This window comes from Bicyclus anynana, chromosome 4 (genome assembly GCF_947172395.1).
Source record: "Bicyclus anynana chromosome 4, ilBicAnyn1.1, whole genome shotgun sequence".
Taxonomy (NCBI): Eukaryota; Metazoa; Arthropoda; class Insecta; order Lepidoptera; family Nymphalidae; genus Bicyclus; species Bicyclus anynana.
In genome coordinates this window covers 16,764,507-16,786,731 of record NC_069086.1, presented here as the reverse complement: position 1 = coordinate 16,786,731, position 22,225 = coordinate 16,764,507, and the positions used below count along the sequence as shown (strand labels likewise).

Here is a 22,225-nt window from a genome sequence, read left to right as displayed (position 1 = left end):
ACCCTTCTTCACTTCAAAGGTTTGTTCTTTTGAACAATAATGATTCTTTACACAAATATCAGATTTAAGTTATTCAATTAAAACTATTGTTTATACAGAAACAGATGTTTTCTGTAGAAAATTAATTGTTTTGTATTTGTATATATTTGTAAAATACGTAATTAACTATACTTTTTGCTTACGATTTCGTCTCGAACAAAAAACACAGATGTAGGTAGTTTCAAAAATAGTCTCCTACGTGGGAACAGACATTATTATTACCATATCGGCTTATAACTCGTTTTGTCGCTAAGGCTGGCCGCATATTGTATGAATTTTTCTTTAGAAAATTACCGCACGCTAAAAGACACTGTCAAAGTCTAAATTCATTTATTTCAATTAGGCTTAGTTTACAAGCACTTTTGAAACGTCAGGTAATAATATTATAAGTTATTGGTGATAATAATTAGTTGAAAACTTAAAATTAAAGTTACGAAGGTTCCAAATGCGCCTTGGTCGGAGAAGATCCCACAACAAACTCAACCAGGTTTATTGTAACTCCTGCATTAGCCTATAAGCTATTTAAGCAATCGCTTAGGGTATTCCGTCTAGGGGGGCCACTATAAACGATCTAAAAAAAAAAATTAAAACCCTTCGAATAGTTCAAAAACTTTTCACAAACTTGGAAAATTAATGACCTCCCACGTTATGGTAAGAATCTTAAACTCTAACGGCCGAAATACTGTAAAGCTGAAGAGTTTTTTTTGTTTCCTTGAACGCGCTAATCTCAGGAACTACTGGTTCTATTTAAAAACAATATTTCAGTGTCAGATACTCGTAGCCCATTTAAATAACCACGCGAGTGAAACCGCGCGGCGTTAGCTAGTATCATTATACTAGGTAGTACAAGTAAAGAGAGAAGTTTCTGATAGATTCATAGGATTGTGACGGTGGACGTCATAAGTCTGACTGAAAAATTCCTACAGTATGCGGCCGGCCTAAAAGGCGATAATATCAAAAACATGCAAATACCTACTTGTAAACGCGATGTGGATTCTAGTTTTAGTTTACAAAGCACCTACCTACTTATTTTAAGCATTTTGATTGCGGCTCTTAAGCAGAATTGATTTTGCACACGATTTTATTTGCTGCATATCTCCGTTTCTATTGTGTTTGTAACTAATTACATGAAACGTGGCTTAAATGTCAAGGTGAACCTTAAGCATTTCTACTGTATTTTTCTTAAATCGTGCTAAGATTCATTTGAATTCATTCAGTAGTTTCAGCATGATGCTCGATCAACAAAAATACGAACACACAGTACAGACTGCCTATTTTTGGTTTCGATTATTTTTAACTAACTAAAATTTTCAAAATATCTTCAATGTACAGAATTTGATCTGTTACAGTTTTATTATAAGTCACAGAATAAAGAATGATACAGAATGAGTCTATACAAGCAGCGCGGTGAGGACAGTGAAACCAATGATAAAAATTATCATTGAGCATATACAAACTTTTTTCATAATTTGTATTTCAAGATTTAACTTTTAACACTAACAACAGTTACGTAAATTTATAAAATTATAGACTATTTTAGATTTTGTGAACAGTTTTTAAAATATTTAAAAACATAAGACGCTACTTGAACAATATTAAAAATTACTGATGCGACGCTTCGTATTGTACTGACCCGAGAATGTACTTATTCGTTTTTGAATTGAAATGGCTGCATCCCTGTCGATACGCTCTATCTGCCTATTTTTCTTTAATCTGTGTGACAATGATATTTATTTATTTATTAAGTTTGCTAGCGACTTTTACATATTTTTACACATACAAAAAATCAACTTATGAACTAACATGCTTAGCGTATGCAAAATCGTATTAAAGTAAACATTGCTTGCAAAACCACTTTCATCTAATAATTTTACAAAACAAAATACTTATATTTTACAACTTAAATATAAATCTAAAGTATCCTAATTAAAAGCAAAAAAGAAAAAATTAAATATATATTTCTGTATCTAAAACTATATGATCAAAAATTAATAAAAAAAACTAAACAATAAATAGTAAGAAAATGCAAGGAAACTAATAAAACAAGCCAGTCATACTTGGCTAACCAGGTTACTAATGATTAACCTGCGAAATGTGTTTTCCGAATTGACATCTAGTAAACCATTAAGCTTATTATACAGTTTACATAGCCGAGGGAAGATGGAGTTGGCGCCGAAAACTGTCCTGGTGTGAGGTGAAAAATCTAATAGCAGAACGCGGATATCTATATGGCAGTCTAAAATTTATTTTACCTAATAACTCAGGGCAGTCTAACTTATTTCTTATTTTTTTTTTTTTTATTCTTTACAAGTTAGCCCTTGACTACAATCTCACCTGATAGTAAGTGATGATGCAGTCTAAGATGGAAGCGGGCTAACTTGTTAGGAGGAGGATGAAAATCCACACCCCTTTACACGGCATCGTACCGGAACGCTAAATCGCTTGGCGGTACGTCTTTGCCGGTAGGGTGGTAACTAGCCACGGCCGAAGCTTCCCACCAGCCAGACCTGGACAAACCCAGGACCTCTGTCTTGTAAATCCACCGCGCCACGGAGGCCGTCTTAGCAGTTTATATAAGAATATTAGGTCTAACAAATCCCGTCTTTGTTCGAGGGTTATCATTTTAAAATACTATGATATGCTTGTCAACAGCGCACTCGTCGAGCCTGCTATGCGGCCGCACCAAAGAGGTGGAGGTTGGCAACAGCCTGGGCGCCGGCGCCGCCATAGCCCTCACACTGCTGCGTCCGCCTTCCTCCAACTCCACCAGCGCCTGCCAGCTGAGGCTCCACGCGCCTGATGCCGCCGCCTTCACCATACGGCTCATTGATGTTAAGGTCAGTTTGCACTAAACAATCTTTGACACAACGATCTCATTGTGTACTCAGACCAATTATTGTATAGGACCTGCCTCGCTAGACGTTACTTTTCTGTCAAAGTATATGATCAACGATCTAATGCGATGATAAAAACAGCGTCTATAGAATCGATGTTAAATAGTTGTAATCGTGTTCGTCGGTTAAAGAGCTCCGTAAAAATACCTTTTTGTGTATTTGAATTGTGTAAAAAACGGGCAAAAACTTCTAGTTTAGTATAAGATATATACAAAATTTAAACTCGTTTTCCTCAGAAAATGACAGACAATTTTGTTCGTGTATCGCCATGGAGGTTTGATATTTGGTATATTAATAAGAGGCGACTTGTTGACTGGTATATTGTATATAGATATAAAATAAAAGGTCTATCAAAGTGATGATGCGGTGTAGAATGGAGAAACGGTAAAGATGTAATGAATGGGCGAAACAATATATCCACGCATGCGCGGTCAAGGGAATTCTAAATATGAAATGAATCTGGAATGTGAATGTAGATGGCCTAACCACACGTGACTATGAGTGCGATACAGGTCCTTCTATCATTGGTCTGAGGATGTGTATGATGTTTGTTACTCGGAACTTATTTCGGGGAAAAAAAAAACATACATACAGCCGAACGTAGAACCTCCTCCTTTTTGGAAGTCGGTTAAAAATTAATGACCTCCCACGGTATAGTAAGAATCTTAAACTCCAGCGCAACGGGGATCAGCTTCAGTATAAACTAAATGTCACTATCACACTAATATTATAAACACGAAAGTTTGTGTGTAAGTATGTTTGTTCCTCTTTTACTCTGCGGCTACTGAAGCAATTTGGCTCAAATTTGGGATGGTAAGGGATTTTACTCTAAATTAACACATAGGCTACTTTTTATCCCGAAAAATCCATGGTTTCCCGAGATTTGCGAAAACTGATAATTTTAATGATATGAATATTTGTTACTCTTTCACGCCTCGATTACTTAACCGAATAAGCTGAAATTTGGTATTGAAATATATTATAGCATGGATTAACACATAGCCTACTTTTTATCTTGGATAAATCCATGGTTCCCGAGGGATTTGTGAAAAACTAAATTCCGCGCGGACGAAGTCGCGAGCGTACCCTTTGTACCGCCCTATGTATTTTTTTTAAATGGGTAGGTACATTAAATGGTGGCGTTTTATTGCCTTTATTGCAGTATGTGTTTTTTCGCCCTTATTGTAGGTACATATCCTGTGCAGTAAAATAATTCGTCGTCATCAACCCATATTCGGCTCACTGCTGAGCTCGAGTCTCCTCTCAGAATGAGAGGGGTTAGGCCAATAGTCCACCACGCTGGCCCAATGCGGATTGGCAGACTTCACACACGCAGATAATTAAGATAATTCTCTGGTATGCAGGTTACCTCACGATGTTTTCCTTCACCGATTGAGACGCGTGATATTTAATTTCATAAAATGCACACAACTGAAAAGTTGGAGGTGCATGCGCCGGACCGGATTCGAACTCACACCCTCCGGAATCGGAGGCAGAGTTTAAGCATATTGAGCAGTAACTCGAGCTATGCAGCTGCAATAGCTCGCTCGCAGTGGCATGAAATATGAATGGCGTGATCGGTGCCAACTAGGTGAAGGTGGACCGGAAACTTAACCCACTACAGCGAGAAATAACTGGTGTAAAATAACAATTATTACCTATTTGGTATATTTTAACTGAATGCTTAACTTAAGTTTCGTTTAAGTAAAATTTTATTCAGTTTGTTTTACGTACCGTGATTCGGTTGTTCTGAATTTAACGTATAAGAATAAATGATATATACAAGGTAACAATTTCATTGAAAAAAAGTTAAACCTGCTCTAAGCTTAGTTTAATTTTAATCGATGAAAATCACATGAAAATCGATGCATCAACAAATAAACACAATGTATTTAAAACCGTTTTTTTTACAAGTTAGCCCTGATCTTACCTGATGATACGTGATGATGAAATCCAGATAACTTGTTAGAAGTAGGATGAAATCCACACTCCTTTCGGTTTCTTCGGTGTAGAAACCGAAAGGAGTGTGGATTTCATCAAAAAAAAAAAAAAATTAACAAAAACTCAATCTTTGGCTAGTATTGTATATAAAATTCTCAAAAAATATGATAATTTATAAATTCAATCTAGTAGAACGATAAATTTAAGACCCTTTCAAAAATTGTCAACTAGCCTATTAATAATAATGCGTATGCAGAGGCCCTAGTGGCAGTTTGATACTGTGACGATCGCGTTAACGTAAACGCGTTCCATATAAATTCGCGTTTACGTTAACGCGATAGTAACAGTATGAAAATATTGAAAACTCCCACTAGGCATTCTGATGACCTGGTTGGTGAAATGAATTTTACATGATCCAATACTCACATGGACGAAAACGTGACCAATAGCTCGTAGGTGTTTTTAGTTCAGAGTGTCCATAACGTAATACCTGTTGCTAACCGCCTGGCGCTGCTAAAAACCAGCTCCAATAAATCATACTCTAGACGGGGCTAGACGAATAAAATTATCGAATACCTGCACCTTAACGACTGCAATCGATAGACAATGATCGAAATCACATACTAAAGTAAAATATACCTAATTCGATTTATTTTAAAGTTTATATTCGTTTAAATTTTTTAAATAACACTGCGTTTGTAAAATACTATTTTATTGTAAAGAAAATTAAGCTTATTTTGCTTCGACGTGTTATATGATACTCGATTGAGACTTCAATTCTACATTGCTAGTAATAAGTGACTAAATAAATAAATTTCATTTTTATAAATGGCGTGCCAAATATGGTACATATTATACTTACATGATATTTACCAATCGCTGTTTACTTAGCATTTTAAATAGCAACCTCCGTGACTGTAATGTGCTCGTGATGAAATAATTAGTGATGTTCACGCTGCCTAATTCTTAGCTTCCTGTGGTTGGTTCAATTGAAGCCTCAATATTGCTACTCTTAATAGATTTAATCATTGCTCGTTGCACTTAATCAGTGGCTCTACGATTTTAAGGGGCAGAGCTTAAATTATCTATCTGGGATCTAGCGTTGAAGTAACATAGTTGATTTTCGTTTTTGACGGCCTCCGTGGCGCAGTGGTATGCGCGGTGGATTTACAAGACGGAGGTTCTGGGTTCGATCCCCGGCTGGGCAGATTGAGATTTTCTTAATTTGTCCAGGTCTGGCTGGTGGGAGGCTTCGGCCGTGGCTAGTTACCACCCTACCGGCAAAGACGTACCGCCAAGCGATTTAGCGTTCCGGTACGATGCCGTGTAGAAACCGAAAGGGGTGTGGATTTTCATCCTCCTCCTAACAAGTTAGCCCGCTTCCATCTTAGACTGCATCATCACTTACCATCAGGTGAGATTGTAGTCAAGGGCTAACTTGTGAAAGAATAAAAAAAAAAAAAAAAATTTCGTTCCCACTCATAACATAATTTGCTTAGTTAGAAAACTATAGCGTGAGTACTGAATTGATTACATTCAAATGACTAAACAATTTTTTAACAATGCAGCTTGTACAAAAACCTATGCTTTAAGTTTGAAAGAATAAAAATCCTAAGATATTTATGTATTATTATAAAAAAAAAAACAATTTGAATTTCTTTCTTTCGTTCGAAATAAAGCTAATTTCTCAGGTATTTTCCTATGGGCCATTTGCGAAGCAATAAATCTTGTCTGGCGAGATGGCTAATGCGGTTTTATTTGCATAATCCATTTGTGGGACACAGCTTGTTTTGTTGTAACTAGGAAGTGCCAGTAATGTCACATAATGGTCGCATAGTAGCAATAATGGCACATAATGACCGCATAGCAGTAACGGTCTGCGGACAATGGGAAAATAACACTTCGAATCGTCGCTACTCGTTGATGTGTGTCACTCTGATTTGTCACATTCGATTTGCTGAAGATCCTGTTCTTATAAGACCTTTTTACAAGAAAATATATTGCGTTTTCACTGTGCAGTCGTTCATTCATTTTTGAAGATCGTAGTGCTGGTATGATCCTTACCTCGATCGGGTACTTTATTCAACTTTTGAAATACAAAACCCTAGATATTTGCTTCTTTTATACCCCCAGTTTTAATACCTAACCGTTTCATAACTATACATTTTTATCTGAGTGTTTAATCTAATAGCACACGTGCGCTATAGTTTATGCACCATAATAAAGTTTAAATTCAATAAACGTATAAGGGACAAATAGATGTACATATATTTGTAGTTACAATGGACTGTGTCCCGGTTTCGTTTAACATTCACATCAGGTGTTTGCTAGGTAATTAGCGCTGCTCGCAGATGACATCTGTATTCTGCGTTTGCTGCACCACACCAGCCCTTTGAGTCATGTTAAGGCTATGCTAGTCGTTTCTAGTCTAATACAGATTTTGCTTTTACAAGCACTGTCTAAAACAAAACACACTATTTATGAATTATTATTAGTATTAATAAAAAACATATAATCATTAAATAAAACTTATTCGACATTAAAGAAACTGCAAGTATTTGATTGAGTTATTAGAACGTATGTTCTTCGTACATACGGGAATCTTAATTTTTAATAGACTTGAGCCTTAAGAAAGGAGACTATGATAACTTCAAGTTGTCCTTATTGGCAACTGCACTGAATCAATTACTAATGTTTCTCTTAAATGCATTGTTGTGAGAGCATGTTGTAAGTTGAGTTTATTTTACGTTAATTACTTAGAGCAACTTTTTACCTACTGCTTACCATATATAATTATTTTTTGGTATAATTGAATCTACTCACGTTTAATAGATAATAAACTAGAACAATAAATAGTAGAAATCCCCTGATTGTGTTACTGCGGAGAAATGGCTGGATAGCGCAACCTTAACAATCTTTACCTTACGTAGTCTTATCACATGTTTATTGAACTACATTCTTGTTTGCTAACAAACTATGAGATAAAATCTTAAAATAATTCTACAGTATAACTGTGTCTCTCAATACGTACCTACCTAAAGCATATAGGTACCTGGGTACAAATTTTTATAATTGTTTTATACAAATTAAAATTTTCATGTAAAATTTTTCGTCGCTTCTCGTATCGGCAATTTAAAAAGATTATAGTTACGTATGTACGGCAGTCGCGATTTGATTAAATTATTTTCGTTACCAACACTTTAGTTCAGATTTAAATTTCCCGATAGTCTCGTAAAAATCAATACATTCGAATTTTACCCATCTATATGAGCTTAGGAGTAATTTGGTTCAAATAATAACAAAATTGACACATTCTGGTCTGTGCCATCTACCTACTGTATCCACGAAGGGTTGTCAGTATAGGCACCTGATGACATTTGTTACATATAATCTCAATTTCGTATAGATATGTCAACTAACATACGTCAAAGTTAGTGAATTAGACTGAAGGACTATTTAGGAAATAGAATTTGGAACTAAGATGGATTAAGCTACTCAAATACGGGTTTAGGAAGAAAGTCTATAACTGTACTGTACGTATAACGAGCACAAACAATATGTTATTGACCAACGGCTTGATATACTTCCTAAGACATAGATGTTACACCATCGAATCCAAGACTACAGTCTAACCTAACCACCGTACCAAATAAGTCAACATGAAAAATACATTAATTGAACTAGATAAAAGAGAACTAGACAATAATAACTAGACAATAATGAATAAAAGACGAGGACAATATGGGGTCAGTGACAGAGCGAGACGTAGGCAGCGCCCCGAACCTCTACCCCCGGTGCTTTCGTGACTCGGGCTATCTTGACGACTAGGAGCGGTCTTATTGCAACTGACGGCTTCATTGATTAAGCTCGGCGTTAGAGACAACGATCAAGATCACGAACTTGCTATTAATTGTAACTAAATGTACAATTTATTAATTGTAACTAAATGTACAATTTTGTTATCTCCTCTATTAGTCTATGGCTATGCGGCCAAGGACCGAGTTCTATAGTAGATCTATGGATTATTATTTAAAAAAATAAGATTAGGCTCCCTGCAAAACGCTTGATGTCCTCGGCTAGTGGGGGGTCTACCTTCACTATGCTTCCCGGTGCGGGGTCGCCATTCCAGCACCTTGGGACTATAACGTCCATCAGCTCTTTGAACTATGTGCCATTGCCAACCATTGTTACTTCAGCTTTCAGCCGACTCTCTAAGCTATGTTTCTGGTACAATCACGCATAGAAACTCTAAGCATAGCTCACTCCACAATCCTCTGAGTGACTTTGAGTCTTTGAGTCTATTAAAAGTCTTTTTTTAAATTCAGCTGTCAACTATTAATAATTTAGATATCGCACAGGTTTTAAAACACTCCTAAATTAAACACTTAACATAGGTACTATCTAATGAGTTAATGTAACATGCCTCCTTATAAAGAACCCGCTCATGTTGTGTCTACTAAATAAAGACTCGGGAAAACTATACTTGAATTTAACGGCTATGAGTCAGACCAATCTATGCAACTTTTATGACCACAGATCGTAAACGTTAGGAATAACGTGATGTCTCTATGGGCCAGTCCCTTTTATTTAATTAACTATTTATAAAAGCAATATACTGGAAGGTATCACACTATACTACATACCAAAAGAGCTGGCAATAAAGTACATTGACCTTTCGGTGGGTAAAGCAGGGGTGACAAACTTTTTATCAGTGTGCCTGACGACCGTTTTTGTTGGCAGAAAATAGAATGCAATAAAGCAACCCATACGCCCTACAAAAACACTGTCGTGGGCGGGCACAATTAACAGGAATTAAAATAAACTGAAAACATGATTAAAAAATAATATATTTATTAAAGTTTCGGAGCGTATTCAATGCAAACTTTCCTCTATAAATTATCAAATCTTTCCTCTATAAATTATTAGTGTAGAAGTATAAATAGCAGTAAAAGTGATCCACAATGTTTGTCAGGACAACTTAATTAACAAATCATACTGTAATCAAAACAAGACCCTAGAACGGCAGAGAATGACCTTGAGTGGAGTCACGCACTTATGATCGTTGTGTGTAGGGTAAAAGACGCCTTAACAAACACTCCCCTTTTCCACTCAAGTCACTCTCCCCACCTATCCCAAGTAACCCATAAAGAATTACACAACAAAAAATTGGAAACGAGCGCGTTATATCGCAAGTTGTTCCCGCCAACCGATCGGTACCCCTCTCTAACTCCCCACTCTTTATGAAAACAAGTCGCGCCACCTGACGTCATATCTGTCTAAGACTACTATTTCCTACAGTAGGATGTCCGGCCTTTTTATCCAAATGTCAGGCCAAGGTGGCTGGACGGCTTTTAATTTCTGCGACCTGGCAACCCTATTTCCATGTATAGGTACCCAACCTTGGTATATAAAGCGCGGTCATTGGAAGGGACGGACCAACCTTGCCCTAATTACGTAGAAAGGGACGAGCTTGTGCTATTCAGTGTAATTTTCTCCATCAGGCAATTAACATAACTGCGCTAGAGGAGTCTTGTAATAGGTTTTTCTCGATATCTTAACGCTTGACTATTTCACTTGATGCTAAGTGACGATCAAACGCGTTTGTCGAATAATTGCGTTGTTTGAGTTTGTCAAACTATAGCGATATGCTTGATGAAAAAGTCAAGAAAAGTAAGTTCGTCGAACATATTTACTATTAAAATAAATTTTCCGTATACGAGTACTGACTGCCTCGTTGGACCTTTGTGTTACAAGTTCTTTGATTACGAGTGGCATTCAATATTTTTGTTACTTTGAAGGAATAAATAAGAGGTTATTTGGTGATTAGAGGTCAGTTGTTTGTTAGGCAGTGTGGACACCGTCACGCTGCCAGTCGTGTTAGTGATTTTGTGCAATATTGTTGATCATATATTGTTTAGTGTGGGCATGGAGAACATGTCGGGCAGGGAATGTGAGTGTTTAAGTATTTTGAAAGGAATCTTTAAGTTTGAACCTACTCCCAAGGTCAAAAGTCCTGGGACCTGCTCGAATTGTTTCCTCTACCACAAAATAATGGTACAATCACTGTCGCTGCTACCAGTCACGTCACATTTGTTTTAACCGACTTCCAAAAAGGAGGAGGTTCTTCATTCTATAGTGAAACGCACTTACCTAGAAGATGCCTATACAATATTCACTCTAGACTTGAAGATATCTATATTGAAGGTGCTGAGGTGGTTACTTTAGGTGTTTGGATTTATGATATCTTTTACGAACATACACTGAAGCATATATATCTAGATGACATAATCAATTTGGCACAAAATCAAAAATCTATTAAAATATATGCGCTAGAGTAGTCGGCAAAACTGTTACAGGTACTTTCTACCTTTAATTAAAATACCTTCAATATCTCGCTAATTAGGCACATGAACTCCATTCTATATTTTACAAATTTTAATTAAATTGACATTAATAAGAATATAATTGGAACTCATAACATCTAATGACACAATTTAAAGATTAATTTGTAATTCATTAATGACATAATAATTGTGAACGTAATTTCTTATCTAACTATGAAGTGGTCGGTTTTCCTTTTGAAATCTATTTCTGTCTTTTCAAAAGTACCTAAAGGCTAGATAGTAAGTATCTTAACATTGTGTTTGCGTATTAATTACTTAGACTACTTTAATTAGGGTTGTCAACCTTTTGAATTTTCCAAGTTTTCCTGGATTAACTCACCGAGAATTTTATTAGTGGTTACCAGATTATAAGTACTATAGGCATCGCAGAGATAATGCACCATGACCCTTGACGCATAGGTAGGTACTATAGCTTGACAAGTTTGTTGATCACCCTCCCAATGATATGCGGGTGACGGGGGGGAAGGACTGCCACTTTTTACCTATGTGTTAATACAGAGTAAAATCTATTTCCATTCCAAAATTCAGCCAAATCGCTTCAGTAGTAGCGGCGTTAAAGAGTAACAAACATCCAAACAAACATACATCCAAACATCCATACAAACTTTCGCGTTTATAATATTAGTAGGAAGATTGTCAACCTTAACTATGATAGTTGAGAGGCACTGAACATGACACCGACCACAGTTCTGGGCGTAGTTTCATGTAATTTTCTTTGCAGCCAGTATCATGTAGCCGTGGACGTAATAACGGAAAACTTGCGAGCAGAAGCCCTTTAATTACGGCATTGTTACACTGTAGCAAACATACAGTTCAGAAATGAAAATTCTATAATAATATTATAAAGCTGTAGAGTTTGTTTGTTTGTTTGCTTAAATGCGCTAATCTCAGGAACTACTGGTCCGATTTGAAAAATTCTTTCATTGTTAGATAGCCCATTTATCGAGGAAGGTTATAGGTTATATATTATTCCCGTATGCCTACGGGAATGGGAACCACGCTGGTAAAACCGCGCGGCATCAGCTAGTACGAAGATAAAAGTGCACATATTCTATATAGCAAAGTATATTGCATATATGTTGTTCAGAACCGCGGCTGTGCAAAAAAAAAATACTTTTACAGTCTATAGGAAGTAGAACATCTTAAACTTATAGTGCACTAATTTGGTGCTGAAACAAATGTAAACAATCATATTGTAAATCGACTGTAAATAGGTGGTGCATTAACCCTTTGAAGCCTTACGTATGTTCTAATTTTTTTACTAAGGTTTCGATCGCGGACTACAGTAGTCTGCAGTGCTGTATGTATGTTTTAAAGTTAAATAGGTATTTAAAATGTGAGGTGACATTATTGAGGTTGTAAGGTTAGGCCTACTTACTAGTATCTGTAACAAGAGCCGTTTAAAAGTTGTAGGGGGTGAAAGTGGGGAAAAATAACCGAATTTCGTCAAATATACTCGAGTGGGGTCTCAAATGAAAGCGCACTGAAAGAGAATATTGATGAATCGATCGAGATTGTAATGAATAATTTTATGACCTTCAGGGGTTTTTTCCAATTTTATTACTATTATATTAATTCAAGAAACATTTTCCTTGTTCAATATTACAAGTGGAAACACAAACGTGAATGATATAATTACGTATCAAGTAGTGCTTTCCTTTAAGATTAAAATCGAGTGTTTTACAGTGTATCTATAAAAATAATGACGTGTCATATTCCATTGTGTAAAGTGATTAGAAACCAGTTGTCTGATGACAAAAGCTAATTAAGAAATTGTTAAAGATGGCGGGGTAAAATGATCGAGAGTCGATTTTAAATTATCTTATTATTATTCTTACTGGAAAATCTAAGAGTACAGTCGAGTGGAAAATATTTTTACGTGAAATTGTAGCTATAATATTATTAATAGGTACATATAAAAATGTTCAGTATCTGTCCGTACAACCGTAATTCCTTTTGAAACAAGCCTGTTTTAAAGGCAAGTCTATTAGTGAATATTCTTCCACCAATTCGAAGAGCAGATTCTACAGAGAATAGCCAACTTAATTCTCACTTATTTTATAACTACTACAACCTAAAACCGTGATAGCCCAATGGATATGACCTCTGCCTCCATTTCAGGAGGGTGTGGTTTCGAATCCGGTCCGGGGCATGTACCTCCTTTCCATAACTTTTCAGTTGTGTGCATTTTAAGAAATTAAATATCACGTGTCTCAAACGGTGAAGGAAAACATCGTGATGAAACCTGCATACCAGAGAATTTTCTTAATTCTCTGCGTGTGTGAAGTCTGCCTATCCGCATTGTGCCAGCGTGGTGGACTATTGGCCTAACCCTTCTCATTCTGAGAGGAGACTCGAGCTCAGCAGTGAACCGAATATGGGTTGATAATGACAACCTGAAAGTTTGTCAGCCCATTTTCAATTTTATTGATCCCTACTTACTACTTACTTTATTGGTCTCTAGGGAAGGCGAACCTATGAGTAAGTTTGATGAATCTCATGATAGAATATGGTTTACTAGAAAATACATATTACGTTTTGTAGCTAATCAATTGAATGTCTGCTTGAAACCTGTTACCTCCAAAAGTCAACACGATCCAAACTTTATACCTGATCTTATGATATACTTACTCGTAGCGCTATAGCTTGGCAAATTCGTTCGTAACATTCCCGATGGTCCTGCTTCAAATCAGGGATGTTGATACCAGCCCCTGTAGCCAAGTGGCACGTCGATTCTCTTTCTACGATCGCAAACGCTTCGAAAACTAGAAAAATGTATGGTAATGACAGATCTTTTTTTTTTATTCTCTACTAGTTAGCCCTTGACTACAATCTCACCTGATGGTAAGTGTTAGGAGGAGGATGAAAATCCACATTCCTTTCGGTTTCTACAGGATTACTTTTGACGATCTCCGGGGCGCAGTAATATGCGCGGTGGATTTACAAGACAGAGGTCCTGGGTTCGATTCCCGGCTGGGCCGATTGAGTTTTTCTTGATTGGTCCAGGTCTGGCTGGTGGGAGGCTTAGGCCGTGGCTAGTTACCACCCTACCGACAAAAACGTACGGCCAAGCGATTAAGCGTTCCGGTACGATGTCGTGTAGAAACCGAAAGGAGTGTGGATTTTCATCCTCCCCCTAACATGTTAGTCCGTTTCCATCTTAGATTGCATCATCACTTATAATCAGGTGAGATTGCAGTCAAGGGCTAACTTGTAAAGAATAAAAAAAAAGGATATCGTACCGGAAAGCTAAATCGCTTGGCGGTACGTCTTTGTCTGGTAGCCACGACCGAAACCTCCCACCAGCCCGACCTGGACCAATTGAGAAAACCACAATCGGCCCAGTCGGGGATCGAACCCAGGACCTCCGTCAAGTAAATCACCGCGCATACCACTGCGCTACGGAGGCCGTCAAACCGATCTTGATCATGTGATCTGTCGATAGCAAATGCGAAGTAGGATAAAGCTATTTTCTCATGGTAAAAAGTAGTCTAGCTCACCCATACCAGATGAGATGGAAGATACAGCCAAAGATGGTACTAACCTCGAAGCTATATGGCAGATCATTGAACCCGAATACGAGTCAGTTTCTATGCGGCAACGAACCGAATCGCGTAATCGCTTGGCGGAGCTTTTTGGTAACGGTGATAGCTTACGACTACAAGTCTACGAGTGCCTATCATTTAAGTCTAGCCGAGAAGCGATAGCTATCGCTAAGTATTTAAGATATAATATTAAGAAAATTATTTTAAAAATTTTAGTAGAAAGTGGTGGGAATTTTGGAAAATATTAGTACTCTGCAGCTGTATTACTTTCAAAATTGACACTTATCTGATCATCATCATTAATAACCCATATTAAGCTCACTGTGGAGCACGAGTCTCCTCTCAGAATGAGAGGGGTTAAATGCGGATTGGCAGTCTTCACACACCTAGAGAATTAAGAAAATTATCAGGTATGCAGGATGTTTTCCTTCACCGTTTGAAACTCGTGATATTTAATTTTTTTAAATGCACACAACTGAAAAGTTGGAGGTGCATACCCCGGACCGGATTTGAACCTACACCCTCCAAATCGAAGGCAGAGGTCATATCCACTGATTTATCACGTCTCCTTCACGAAACTTATCTAATAACACCTTATGTGTTGAAGTCGAGGTACAAACCAGACGTTTGTGGTCATAGTGAAACGAAAAGCATCCAAAATATAAGTTGGGAGTGTGAACGCTTTCGTGATCCATACCATTGATACCAAAGAGATGTTTGCAAAATAAGTCATCATCATCATCATGTCAGCCGATGGACGTCCACTGCAGGACATAGGCCTTTTGTAGGGACTTCCAAACATCACGATACTGAGCCACCTGCATCCAGCAAATCCCTGCGACTCGCTTGATGTCGTCAGTCCACCTGGTGGGGGGTCGGCCAACACTGCGCTTACTAAAAAAATAAGTAGTAAGACATAAAAGCTCACTACAAAAGACAGTCATTTATTAAACAAAAGTGTGTTTTCGAAGGCTTGTTTATGGCCAATTAACCACGCGAGGGCTATATGTCTATTGTATACGATGGTAACCATAGATACGACATCGCCACAAAAAGCGAGTTCACGTTACGGAACAACAATCTCTATCACCAGGTGTGGAGTGAACGAATCCATTTCTATAATAATTTATAGCAAAATACAAGGCTGGGGTTAGAACAGCTGTAATATCTACTAGTTTTTGCCCATTAGTACAGAGTAGTATAAGAAATTGATCAGTCTATCATTCAATATTTACTAAAATTCTGGAAAATGGCTTTGAAGGAAAACGGCCCTCCAACATAACTTCGTTACGTTCATAATTTTATTCGTCTCGCCATGAATATCACATTAGGTACACAAAGTTTGAGAAGTATGGTCATGAATAAATATAAATTACTTGGACCTATGAACGAAGTATTTTTTTTTATTCTTTACAAGTTAGCCCTTGACTACAATCTCACCTGATGGTAAGTGATGATGCAGTCTAAGATGGAAGCGGGCTAACTTGTTAGGAGGAGGATGAAAATCTACACCCCTTTCGGTTTCTACACGGCATCGTACCGGAACGCTAAATCGCTTGGCGGTATGTCTTTGCCGGTAAGGTGGTAACTAGCCACGGCCGAAGCCTCCCACCAGCCAGACCTGGACCAATTAAGAAAATCTCAATCTGCCCGGCCGGGGATCGAAGCAGCATTTCTACGTTGGGAAAAGGCTGATCCTTTGCGCATTTAATGAGCCAACTCTTCTGTCTCCAGTCTAAGCAACCAGCCGCGGTAAAACAATTCAGAGATTTTTTTGGCACTGCACTTTATTTATTCATAATAGACTTGCGCTTGTCTACAATCATGCCTGGTGTAAAGCAATTATGAGGTCTAGGTTGGAGCGCGCTTGCCTAGAAAATGCCTATTCACTCTTGTCTTGAAGGTACACAAATCATAAGTGTTAGGAAACACAGAAGCCGGAAGGGCATTCAACATCTTCGCTGTTCTTATTAGAAACGTCGGTGCGAAACGTTTTGTGCGAGTCGACTGGACATCGACAACAAAAGGATGCCAATTTGCACGGTGTCTCTCTGTCTTGTGCTAGAATGGGAATGGAGGGACTAGCGGAGCACTCTCCGAAATATATTCGGTAAAAAACCGAAAGACAGGCAACGTTACGTTGGTGTTGAAGACTTTATATATGCCCACGGATAAAGGAAAAATACGATTTTTTTTTGCTACTCTCAAAATCAACTCCTGATGCTCGACAAAACAAAAGATCTCATAAATCCAATGACTAATTCTATTAGCGTCATCAATATTTATATTAAGTATTTAATTTAATAAGATTATTTTGAGTTTTAACTACGTTGATTAGTTACCGGCAGTTTTTGTCAACCATGAAACAGATTAGTGATGGTCTAAGATCCAACATTAGAAATATATACCCTCATCTGTTATTCATAAGTGATAAAAAATAAATTATAGATAATGTTTACAGTGACACATTGCAAATTGGTTGCCTAGTTAAATTGCGGCTTAATACATATTACATACAAACTCTAGCAAACCGTGAACTAGATCAAAGGCAACCTAATACAGTTAAATTAAGCATAAAATAAGCTTTATTTTTAGCTTTAATTATAATAACTGATGAAGGTATATAAATAACATGAGTCAACTGTTTATATCTGGCAACCCCACAGTTGCAGTGTGAAATCACTCAACCTTTACTTAATTATTTTTGTACGATTTTTATATAAACCAATGAGGGAAGGAGATTAAATAAATAAAAAAAAAAACAGTAATACTATCCGGTCGCAATTTGACTAGGCAACCTATGCAAAGTGTCAATGTGAATATTTTTTATCATTTATTTCTTATCACAATTAAATAATAGATGAGGGTATATAAATTTTATGCCGGATCTTGTACTATCAAAACAATCTTAATTTCCGTATTGTACTTCTTTTGAAATCGATTTTCCCTCCGTCTAAGTCGCCCATCTTCTCTCCCTTATACTCGTCACTGTTTTTTTTTTTATTCTTTACAAGTTAGCCCTTGACTACAATCTCACCTGATGGTAAGTGATGATGCAGTCTAAGATGGAAGCGGGCTAACTTGTTAGGAGGAGGATGAAAATCCACACCCCTTTCGGTTTCTACACGGCATCGTACCGGAACGCTAAATCGCTTGGCGGTACGTCTTTGCCAGTAGGGTGGTAACTAGCCACGGCCGAAGCCTCCCACCAGCCAGACCTGGACAAATTAAGAAAATCTCAATCTGCCCAGCCGGGGATCGAACCCAGGACCTTCGTCTTGTAAATGCACCGCGCATACCACTGCGCCACGGAAGCCGTCAAACTGTAAAGTATTGAACGTATTTTCATTTGATTATCACAGATGTTTAATTAAATAACTAACAGTAAAAACCACAGTATTCTCTTAGTTTAAAGCAACAGGAAATATATTATAAGATAGTCATAAAAATAACTTTATTGGATTTAATAACATCATAATCTACTTCTAGAATGTTTGTAAGATTGTTATAAAATTTTTGAATTTTAATTAACGTTATGTAACATATGGAAGATTTGTTTACTTTACTTTTGTTTTTTTTTTCCTCAAATTAAAATCGTTATTGATCGATGGGAAAATCATATAAGGGAATTCACCGTATCATCTAAACTTATATTATGTTGATATTATAATATCCTCTTGATACCCTTTGCTCCATATTAAATTATTGTTTATCAATATAACTAACTAAAAGTCCCTATTCCAGCAGATTATTTGAAAAATATTTTGGTTGTCAAGCTATATCATCATCATCATCATCATCATCGTCATCATCATCATCATCATCATCATCATCATCATCATCATCATCATCATCATCATCATCATCATCATCATCATCATCATCATCATCATCATTATCAACCGATGGACATCTACTGCTGGACACAGACCTCTTGCATGGACTTCCAAAAACATAACGGCCTCGAGCTGCCAGCATCCAGCGATTCCCTGCAACCCGTTTGATGTCCTCGGTCCACCTAATGGGGGGGTCGACCAACACTGCGCTTTCTGGTGCGAGGTTGCCATTTCAGCACCTTGAGACCCCAACGTCCAATGGCTCTTCGAACTATGTGCTCGGCCACTTCAGCTTCGCGACTCGCTGAGCTATGTCAGTAACTTTGGTTTGATTCGAGTTAGTATTAGTATTCTGAGTATGGTTAGTAAACAAACGCAGCGGCAACTCGCAAGACATGTTCATTGCATGCATTATAAAGTGCTGTTTTGGTATAGGTGATGGTTCCAGGTTCTCTACTTAACATCTCTCTCTCTATAGTCGTTCCTTCATTACTGAAGATCGTGGTCCTGGTAAGATCCCGGCCTCCTGCGGGTCCACGCCTTCCATCGGCTTCTGTTGGTGGCAATCGCTGCTATCGTGTAGAACTTCGTCCCTTTATCCTCCTTCAGCTGGTCAGCCCATCGTGTTGGTGAGCGGCCCCTCGGTCTTTTCCCCTCATACGTCTACTTAACATAAAGGTGGACAATTTCTGTTTGGGTGTAAGTCAGATATATACAAAAAGTACTCTCATGGTAAAAGTTTATGTTAACTACTTTTGTTTTAAAGATGTCAATGACAATATGCACTTAAGTAATCTAAGTTATTAAGACACTAGCTGACGCCGCGCGGTTTTACCCGCGTGGTTCCCGTTCCCGTAGGAATACGGGGATAATATATAGCCTATAGCCTTCCTCGATAAATAGGCTATCCAACACAGAAAGAATTTTTCAAATCGGACCAGTAGTTCCTGAGATTAGCACGTTCAATCAAACAAACAAACAAACAAACTCTTCAGCTTTATAATATTAGTATAGATAACATATAGTTATTAAGACGTAGTTGAAGTTTATATGAGAGTAGATAAAAACGAATTACTAAACTGTATAATGTTATGTAAAAAGTTAAACATACAATCAATGAGATACAGCGAAGGAAGTGAGCATTCCGCGACTCGTCGGCGTCAACGCAAAAAACAAACGTGAGCTAAAAAGGTTCTACTTAGATCTAAAATTGGATATCGCTGGCGTCGGGCCTTCGGTAGCTGCAAGACTCGACGGGGACTCGTCGCACAAGTTCTGAGGTCCAAAAATAGCCTCAGATGCCTCGACTAACTGTACGCTCCACACGTACGCATTTCTCCTTTCGCTCGCAACGCAATTTGCACCTTGGTAAGGCAATGTAGAATGTGTTTTGCAAAGCAAAAAAGGTTAAGGCCTGATGTGATTGTGCAATACAATGATTTTGAGTTGATTATCGAGTTTTTTATTGCGTATCGCGTATTGGTCTAGTGTTGGATTTGTTTTGTTGTGGATTTTAAGTATACAAGAACGGGTTTAACTTAAAACGAGAAATGCGTGCTTGATTTTCAAGACCCATATCACCAAAACTCAAATATTATACTTCTGGATTCTTTAATCTCTAAACGGCAAAGACGTACCGCAAGCAATTTAGCGTTCTGGTACGATGTCGTGTAGAAACTGAAAGGAAGCACCCCTTTCGGTGTCACGAAACCAAACCTAAAATCCACAGGATTTTGATCCTCCTAACAAGTTAGCTCGCTTCCACCTAAGATTGCATCATCACTTACCATCAGGTGAGATTGTAGTCAAAGGCTAACTTGTAAAGAATAACAAAAAAATAACAAATCTCTGTGACTTAGGCGAGCACTCAAAGTCATAGACATTATTGATCTCTCTATTTAATCATATCTTCAGTGTATATTAAGCTCTGGTTAATTTGCGTGGTTTTTGTTGGTTTTTAGTTCATAGGTATAGGTATTAGATACATATACATATATATTAATCAAATACGCATGTAGTTTTGTTGTTTTTGTTACTTAGTAGATAATCCACTTGCTTCCAAGAAAAACTTAGGAGTATAAGGAAAATGGCGATTAGCGTTAAGTGGATTAGCAATTAGGCCGATGTACAATTAAAATGTAGTGTTACTTACACGAGCTGCTGTTATGGCCTTCTTGATGATCTATAGGCTCAAAGGTTGTTTTTTTATATTACAAACTGCTTATACTAACTACTAACTACTGACATTCTTCATATTATTTGGGAAATCATGAAAATGTCATCAAAACTCAGAAAACCCTTTCTAAAAAGTGTTTACCTGCTTCCATTAAACTGATGCATCGCCCTATTTCGCCGTATTCTTTTTTTTTATTTTTATTCTCTACAAGTTAGCCCTTGACTACAATCCCACCTGATGGTAAGTGATGATGTAATCAAGATGGAAGCAGGTTAACTTGTTAAGAGTAGGAAATCCACACTCCTTTCGGTTTCTACACGACATCGTACCGGAACGCTAAATCGCTTGGCGGTACGTCTTTGTCGGTGGTAACTAGCCACGGCCGAAGCCTCCCACCAGCCAAAATTCTACTTGAAGAAGACTATCACCGGCTCTGAAGGCATGTTTTGTTGAGAAGTCTCATAGCTACTCGTATATCTTAGGTATCATCATCATCATCAGGTGCCCTCTTCAAACTGAAGTTTGGCGGTCATATGGAGAAAACTTTTCCGATCACTTGACATAATTTTCAGCTGGCTGTAATTACTCTTGGTCCATTCCTTAATATCGTCCACCCATTTACGTCTCTGCCGTCCTTGTGCCCTTTTTCCGACTATCTTGCCTTCTAGGATCAACCTAGGAAACTCGTAGAGGGGTCCTCTGTATATCTTAGGTATAATAATTAGGATAACAGACGAGGACGAATAAATTCATTTGCGCAACACTACACGGTTCGCCGAAGTAATTTGCAAAGATTTCGCTTTCGAGAACTGCCGATGAGCTGTGGGAAACGGGACGGCCTTAAAAATAATCTCAATGATGACATTTTCATGTGAAAACCTTTGTGTGGGCTACGAGATGATTTTGCGAGGTTTTGCGCAGTGTCTGCGCAAATATTTGGATGAGCAAAAAGCGTGTGGGATTTTAACTTTTGCGCAAACAATCGCGTCACCTGCGAGGCTATACAGTCAGTGGTAATCGAATAAATTAAGATTACATATAAGCACAATTGAGATTTTTTGATTGATTGATGATGGAGAGCCGTAATAGCCCAGTAGAAACCTCTGCCTTCGATTCGGAGGGTGTAGGTTCGAATCCGGTCCGTACCTCCAACTTTTCAGTTATTTGCATTTTAAGAAATTAAATTTCACGTGTTTCAAACTGTAAAGGATAAACATCGTGAGGAAACCTGCATACCTTACAATTTTCTTAATTCTCTATGTGTGCGAAGTCTGCCAATCTGCATTGGGCTATGGCGTGGTAGGCCTAACCCCTCTCATTCTGAGAGGAGACTCGTGCTCATCAGTGAGCCGAATATGGGTTGACAATGATGATGATGGAGGCTTTAGAG

At 37.7% G+C, this 22,225-nt stretch overlaps 1 protein-coding gene across 1 annotated transcript in view; it reads left to right on the top strand.

The window, feature by feature from the left end:
• The window catches only part of LOC112052048 (uncharacterized), a 69,496-nt gene that overhangs the window by 11,290 nt on the left and 35,981 nt on the right, over positions 1-22,225 (top strand). Inside the window, exon 2 of the mRNA XM_024090950.2 lies at positions 2,692-2,876. Within this exon, the coding sequence (XP_023946718.2) occupies positions 2,692-2,876 (185 nt within the window). The remainder of the gene's footprint in view (positions 1-2,691; positions 2,877-22,225) is intronic.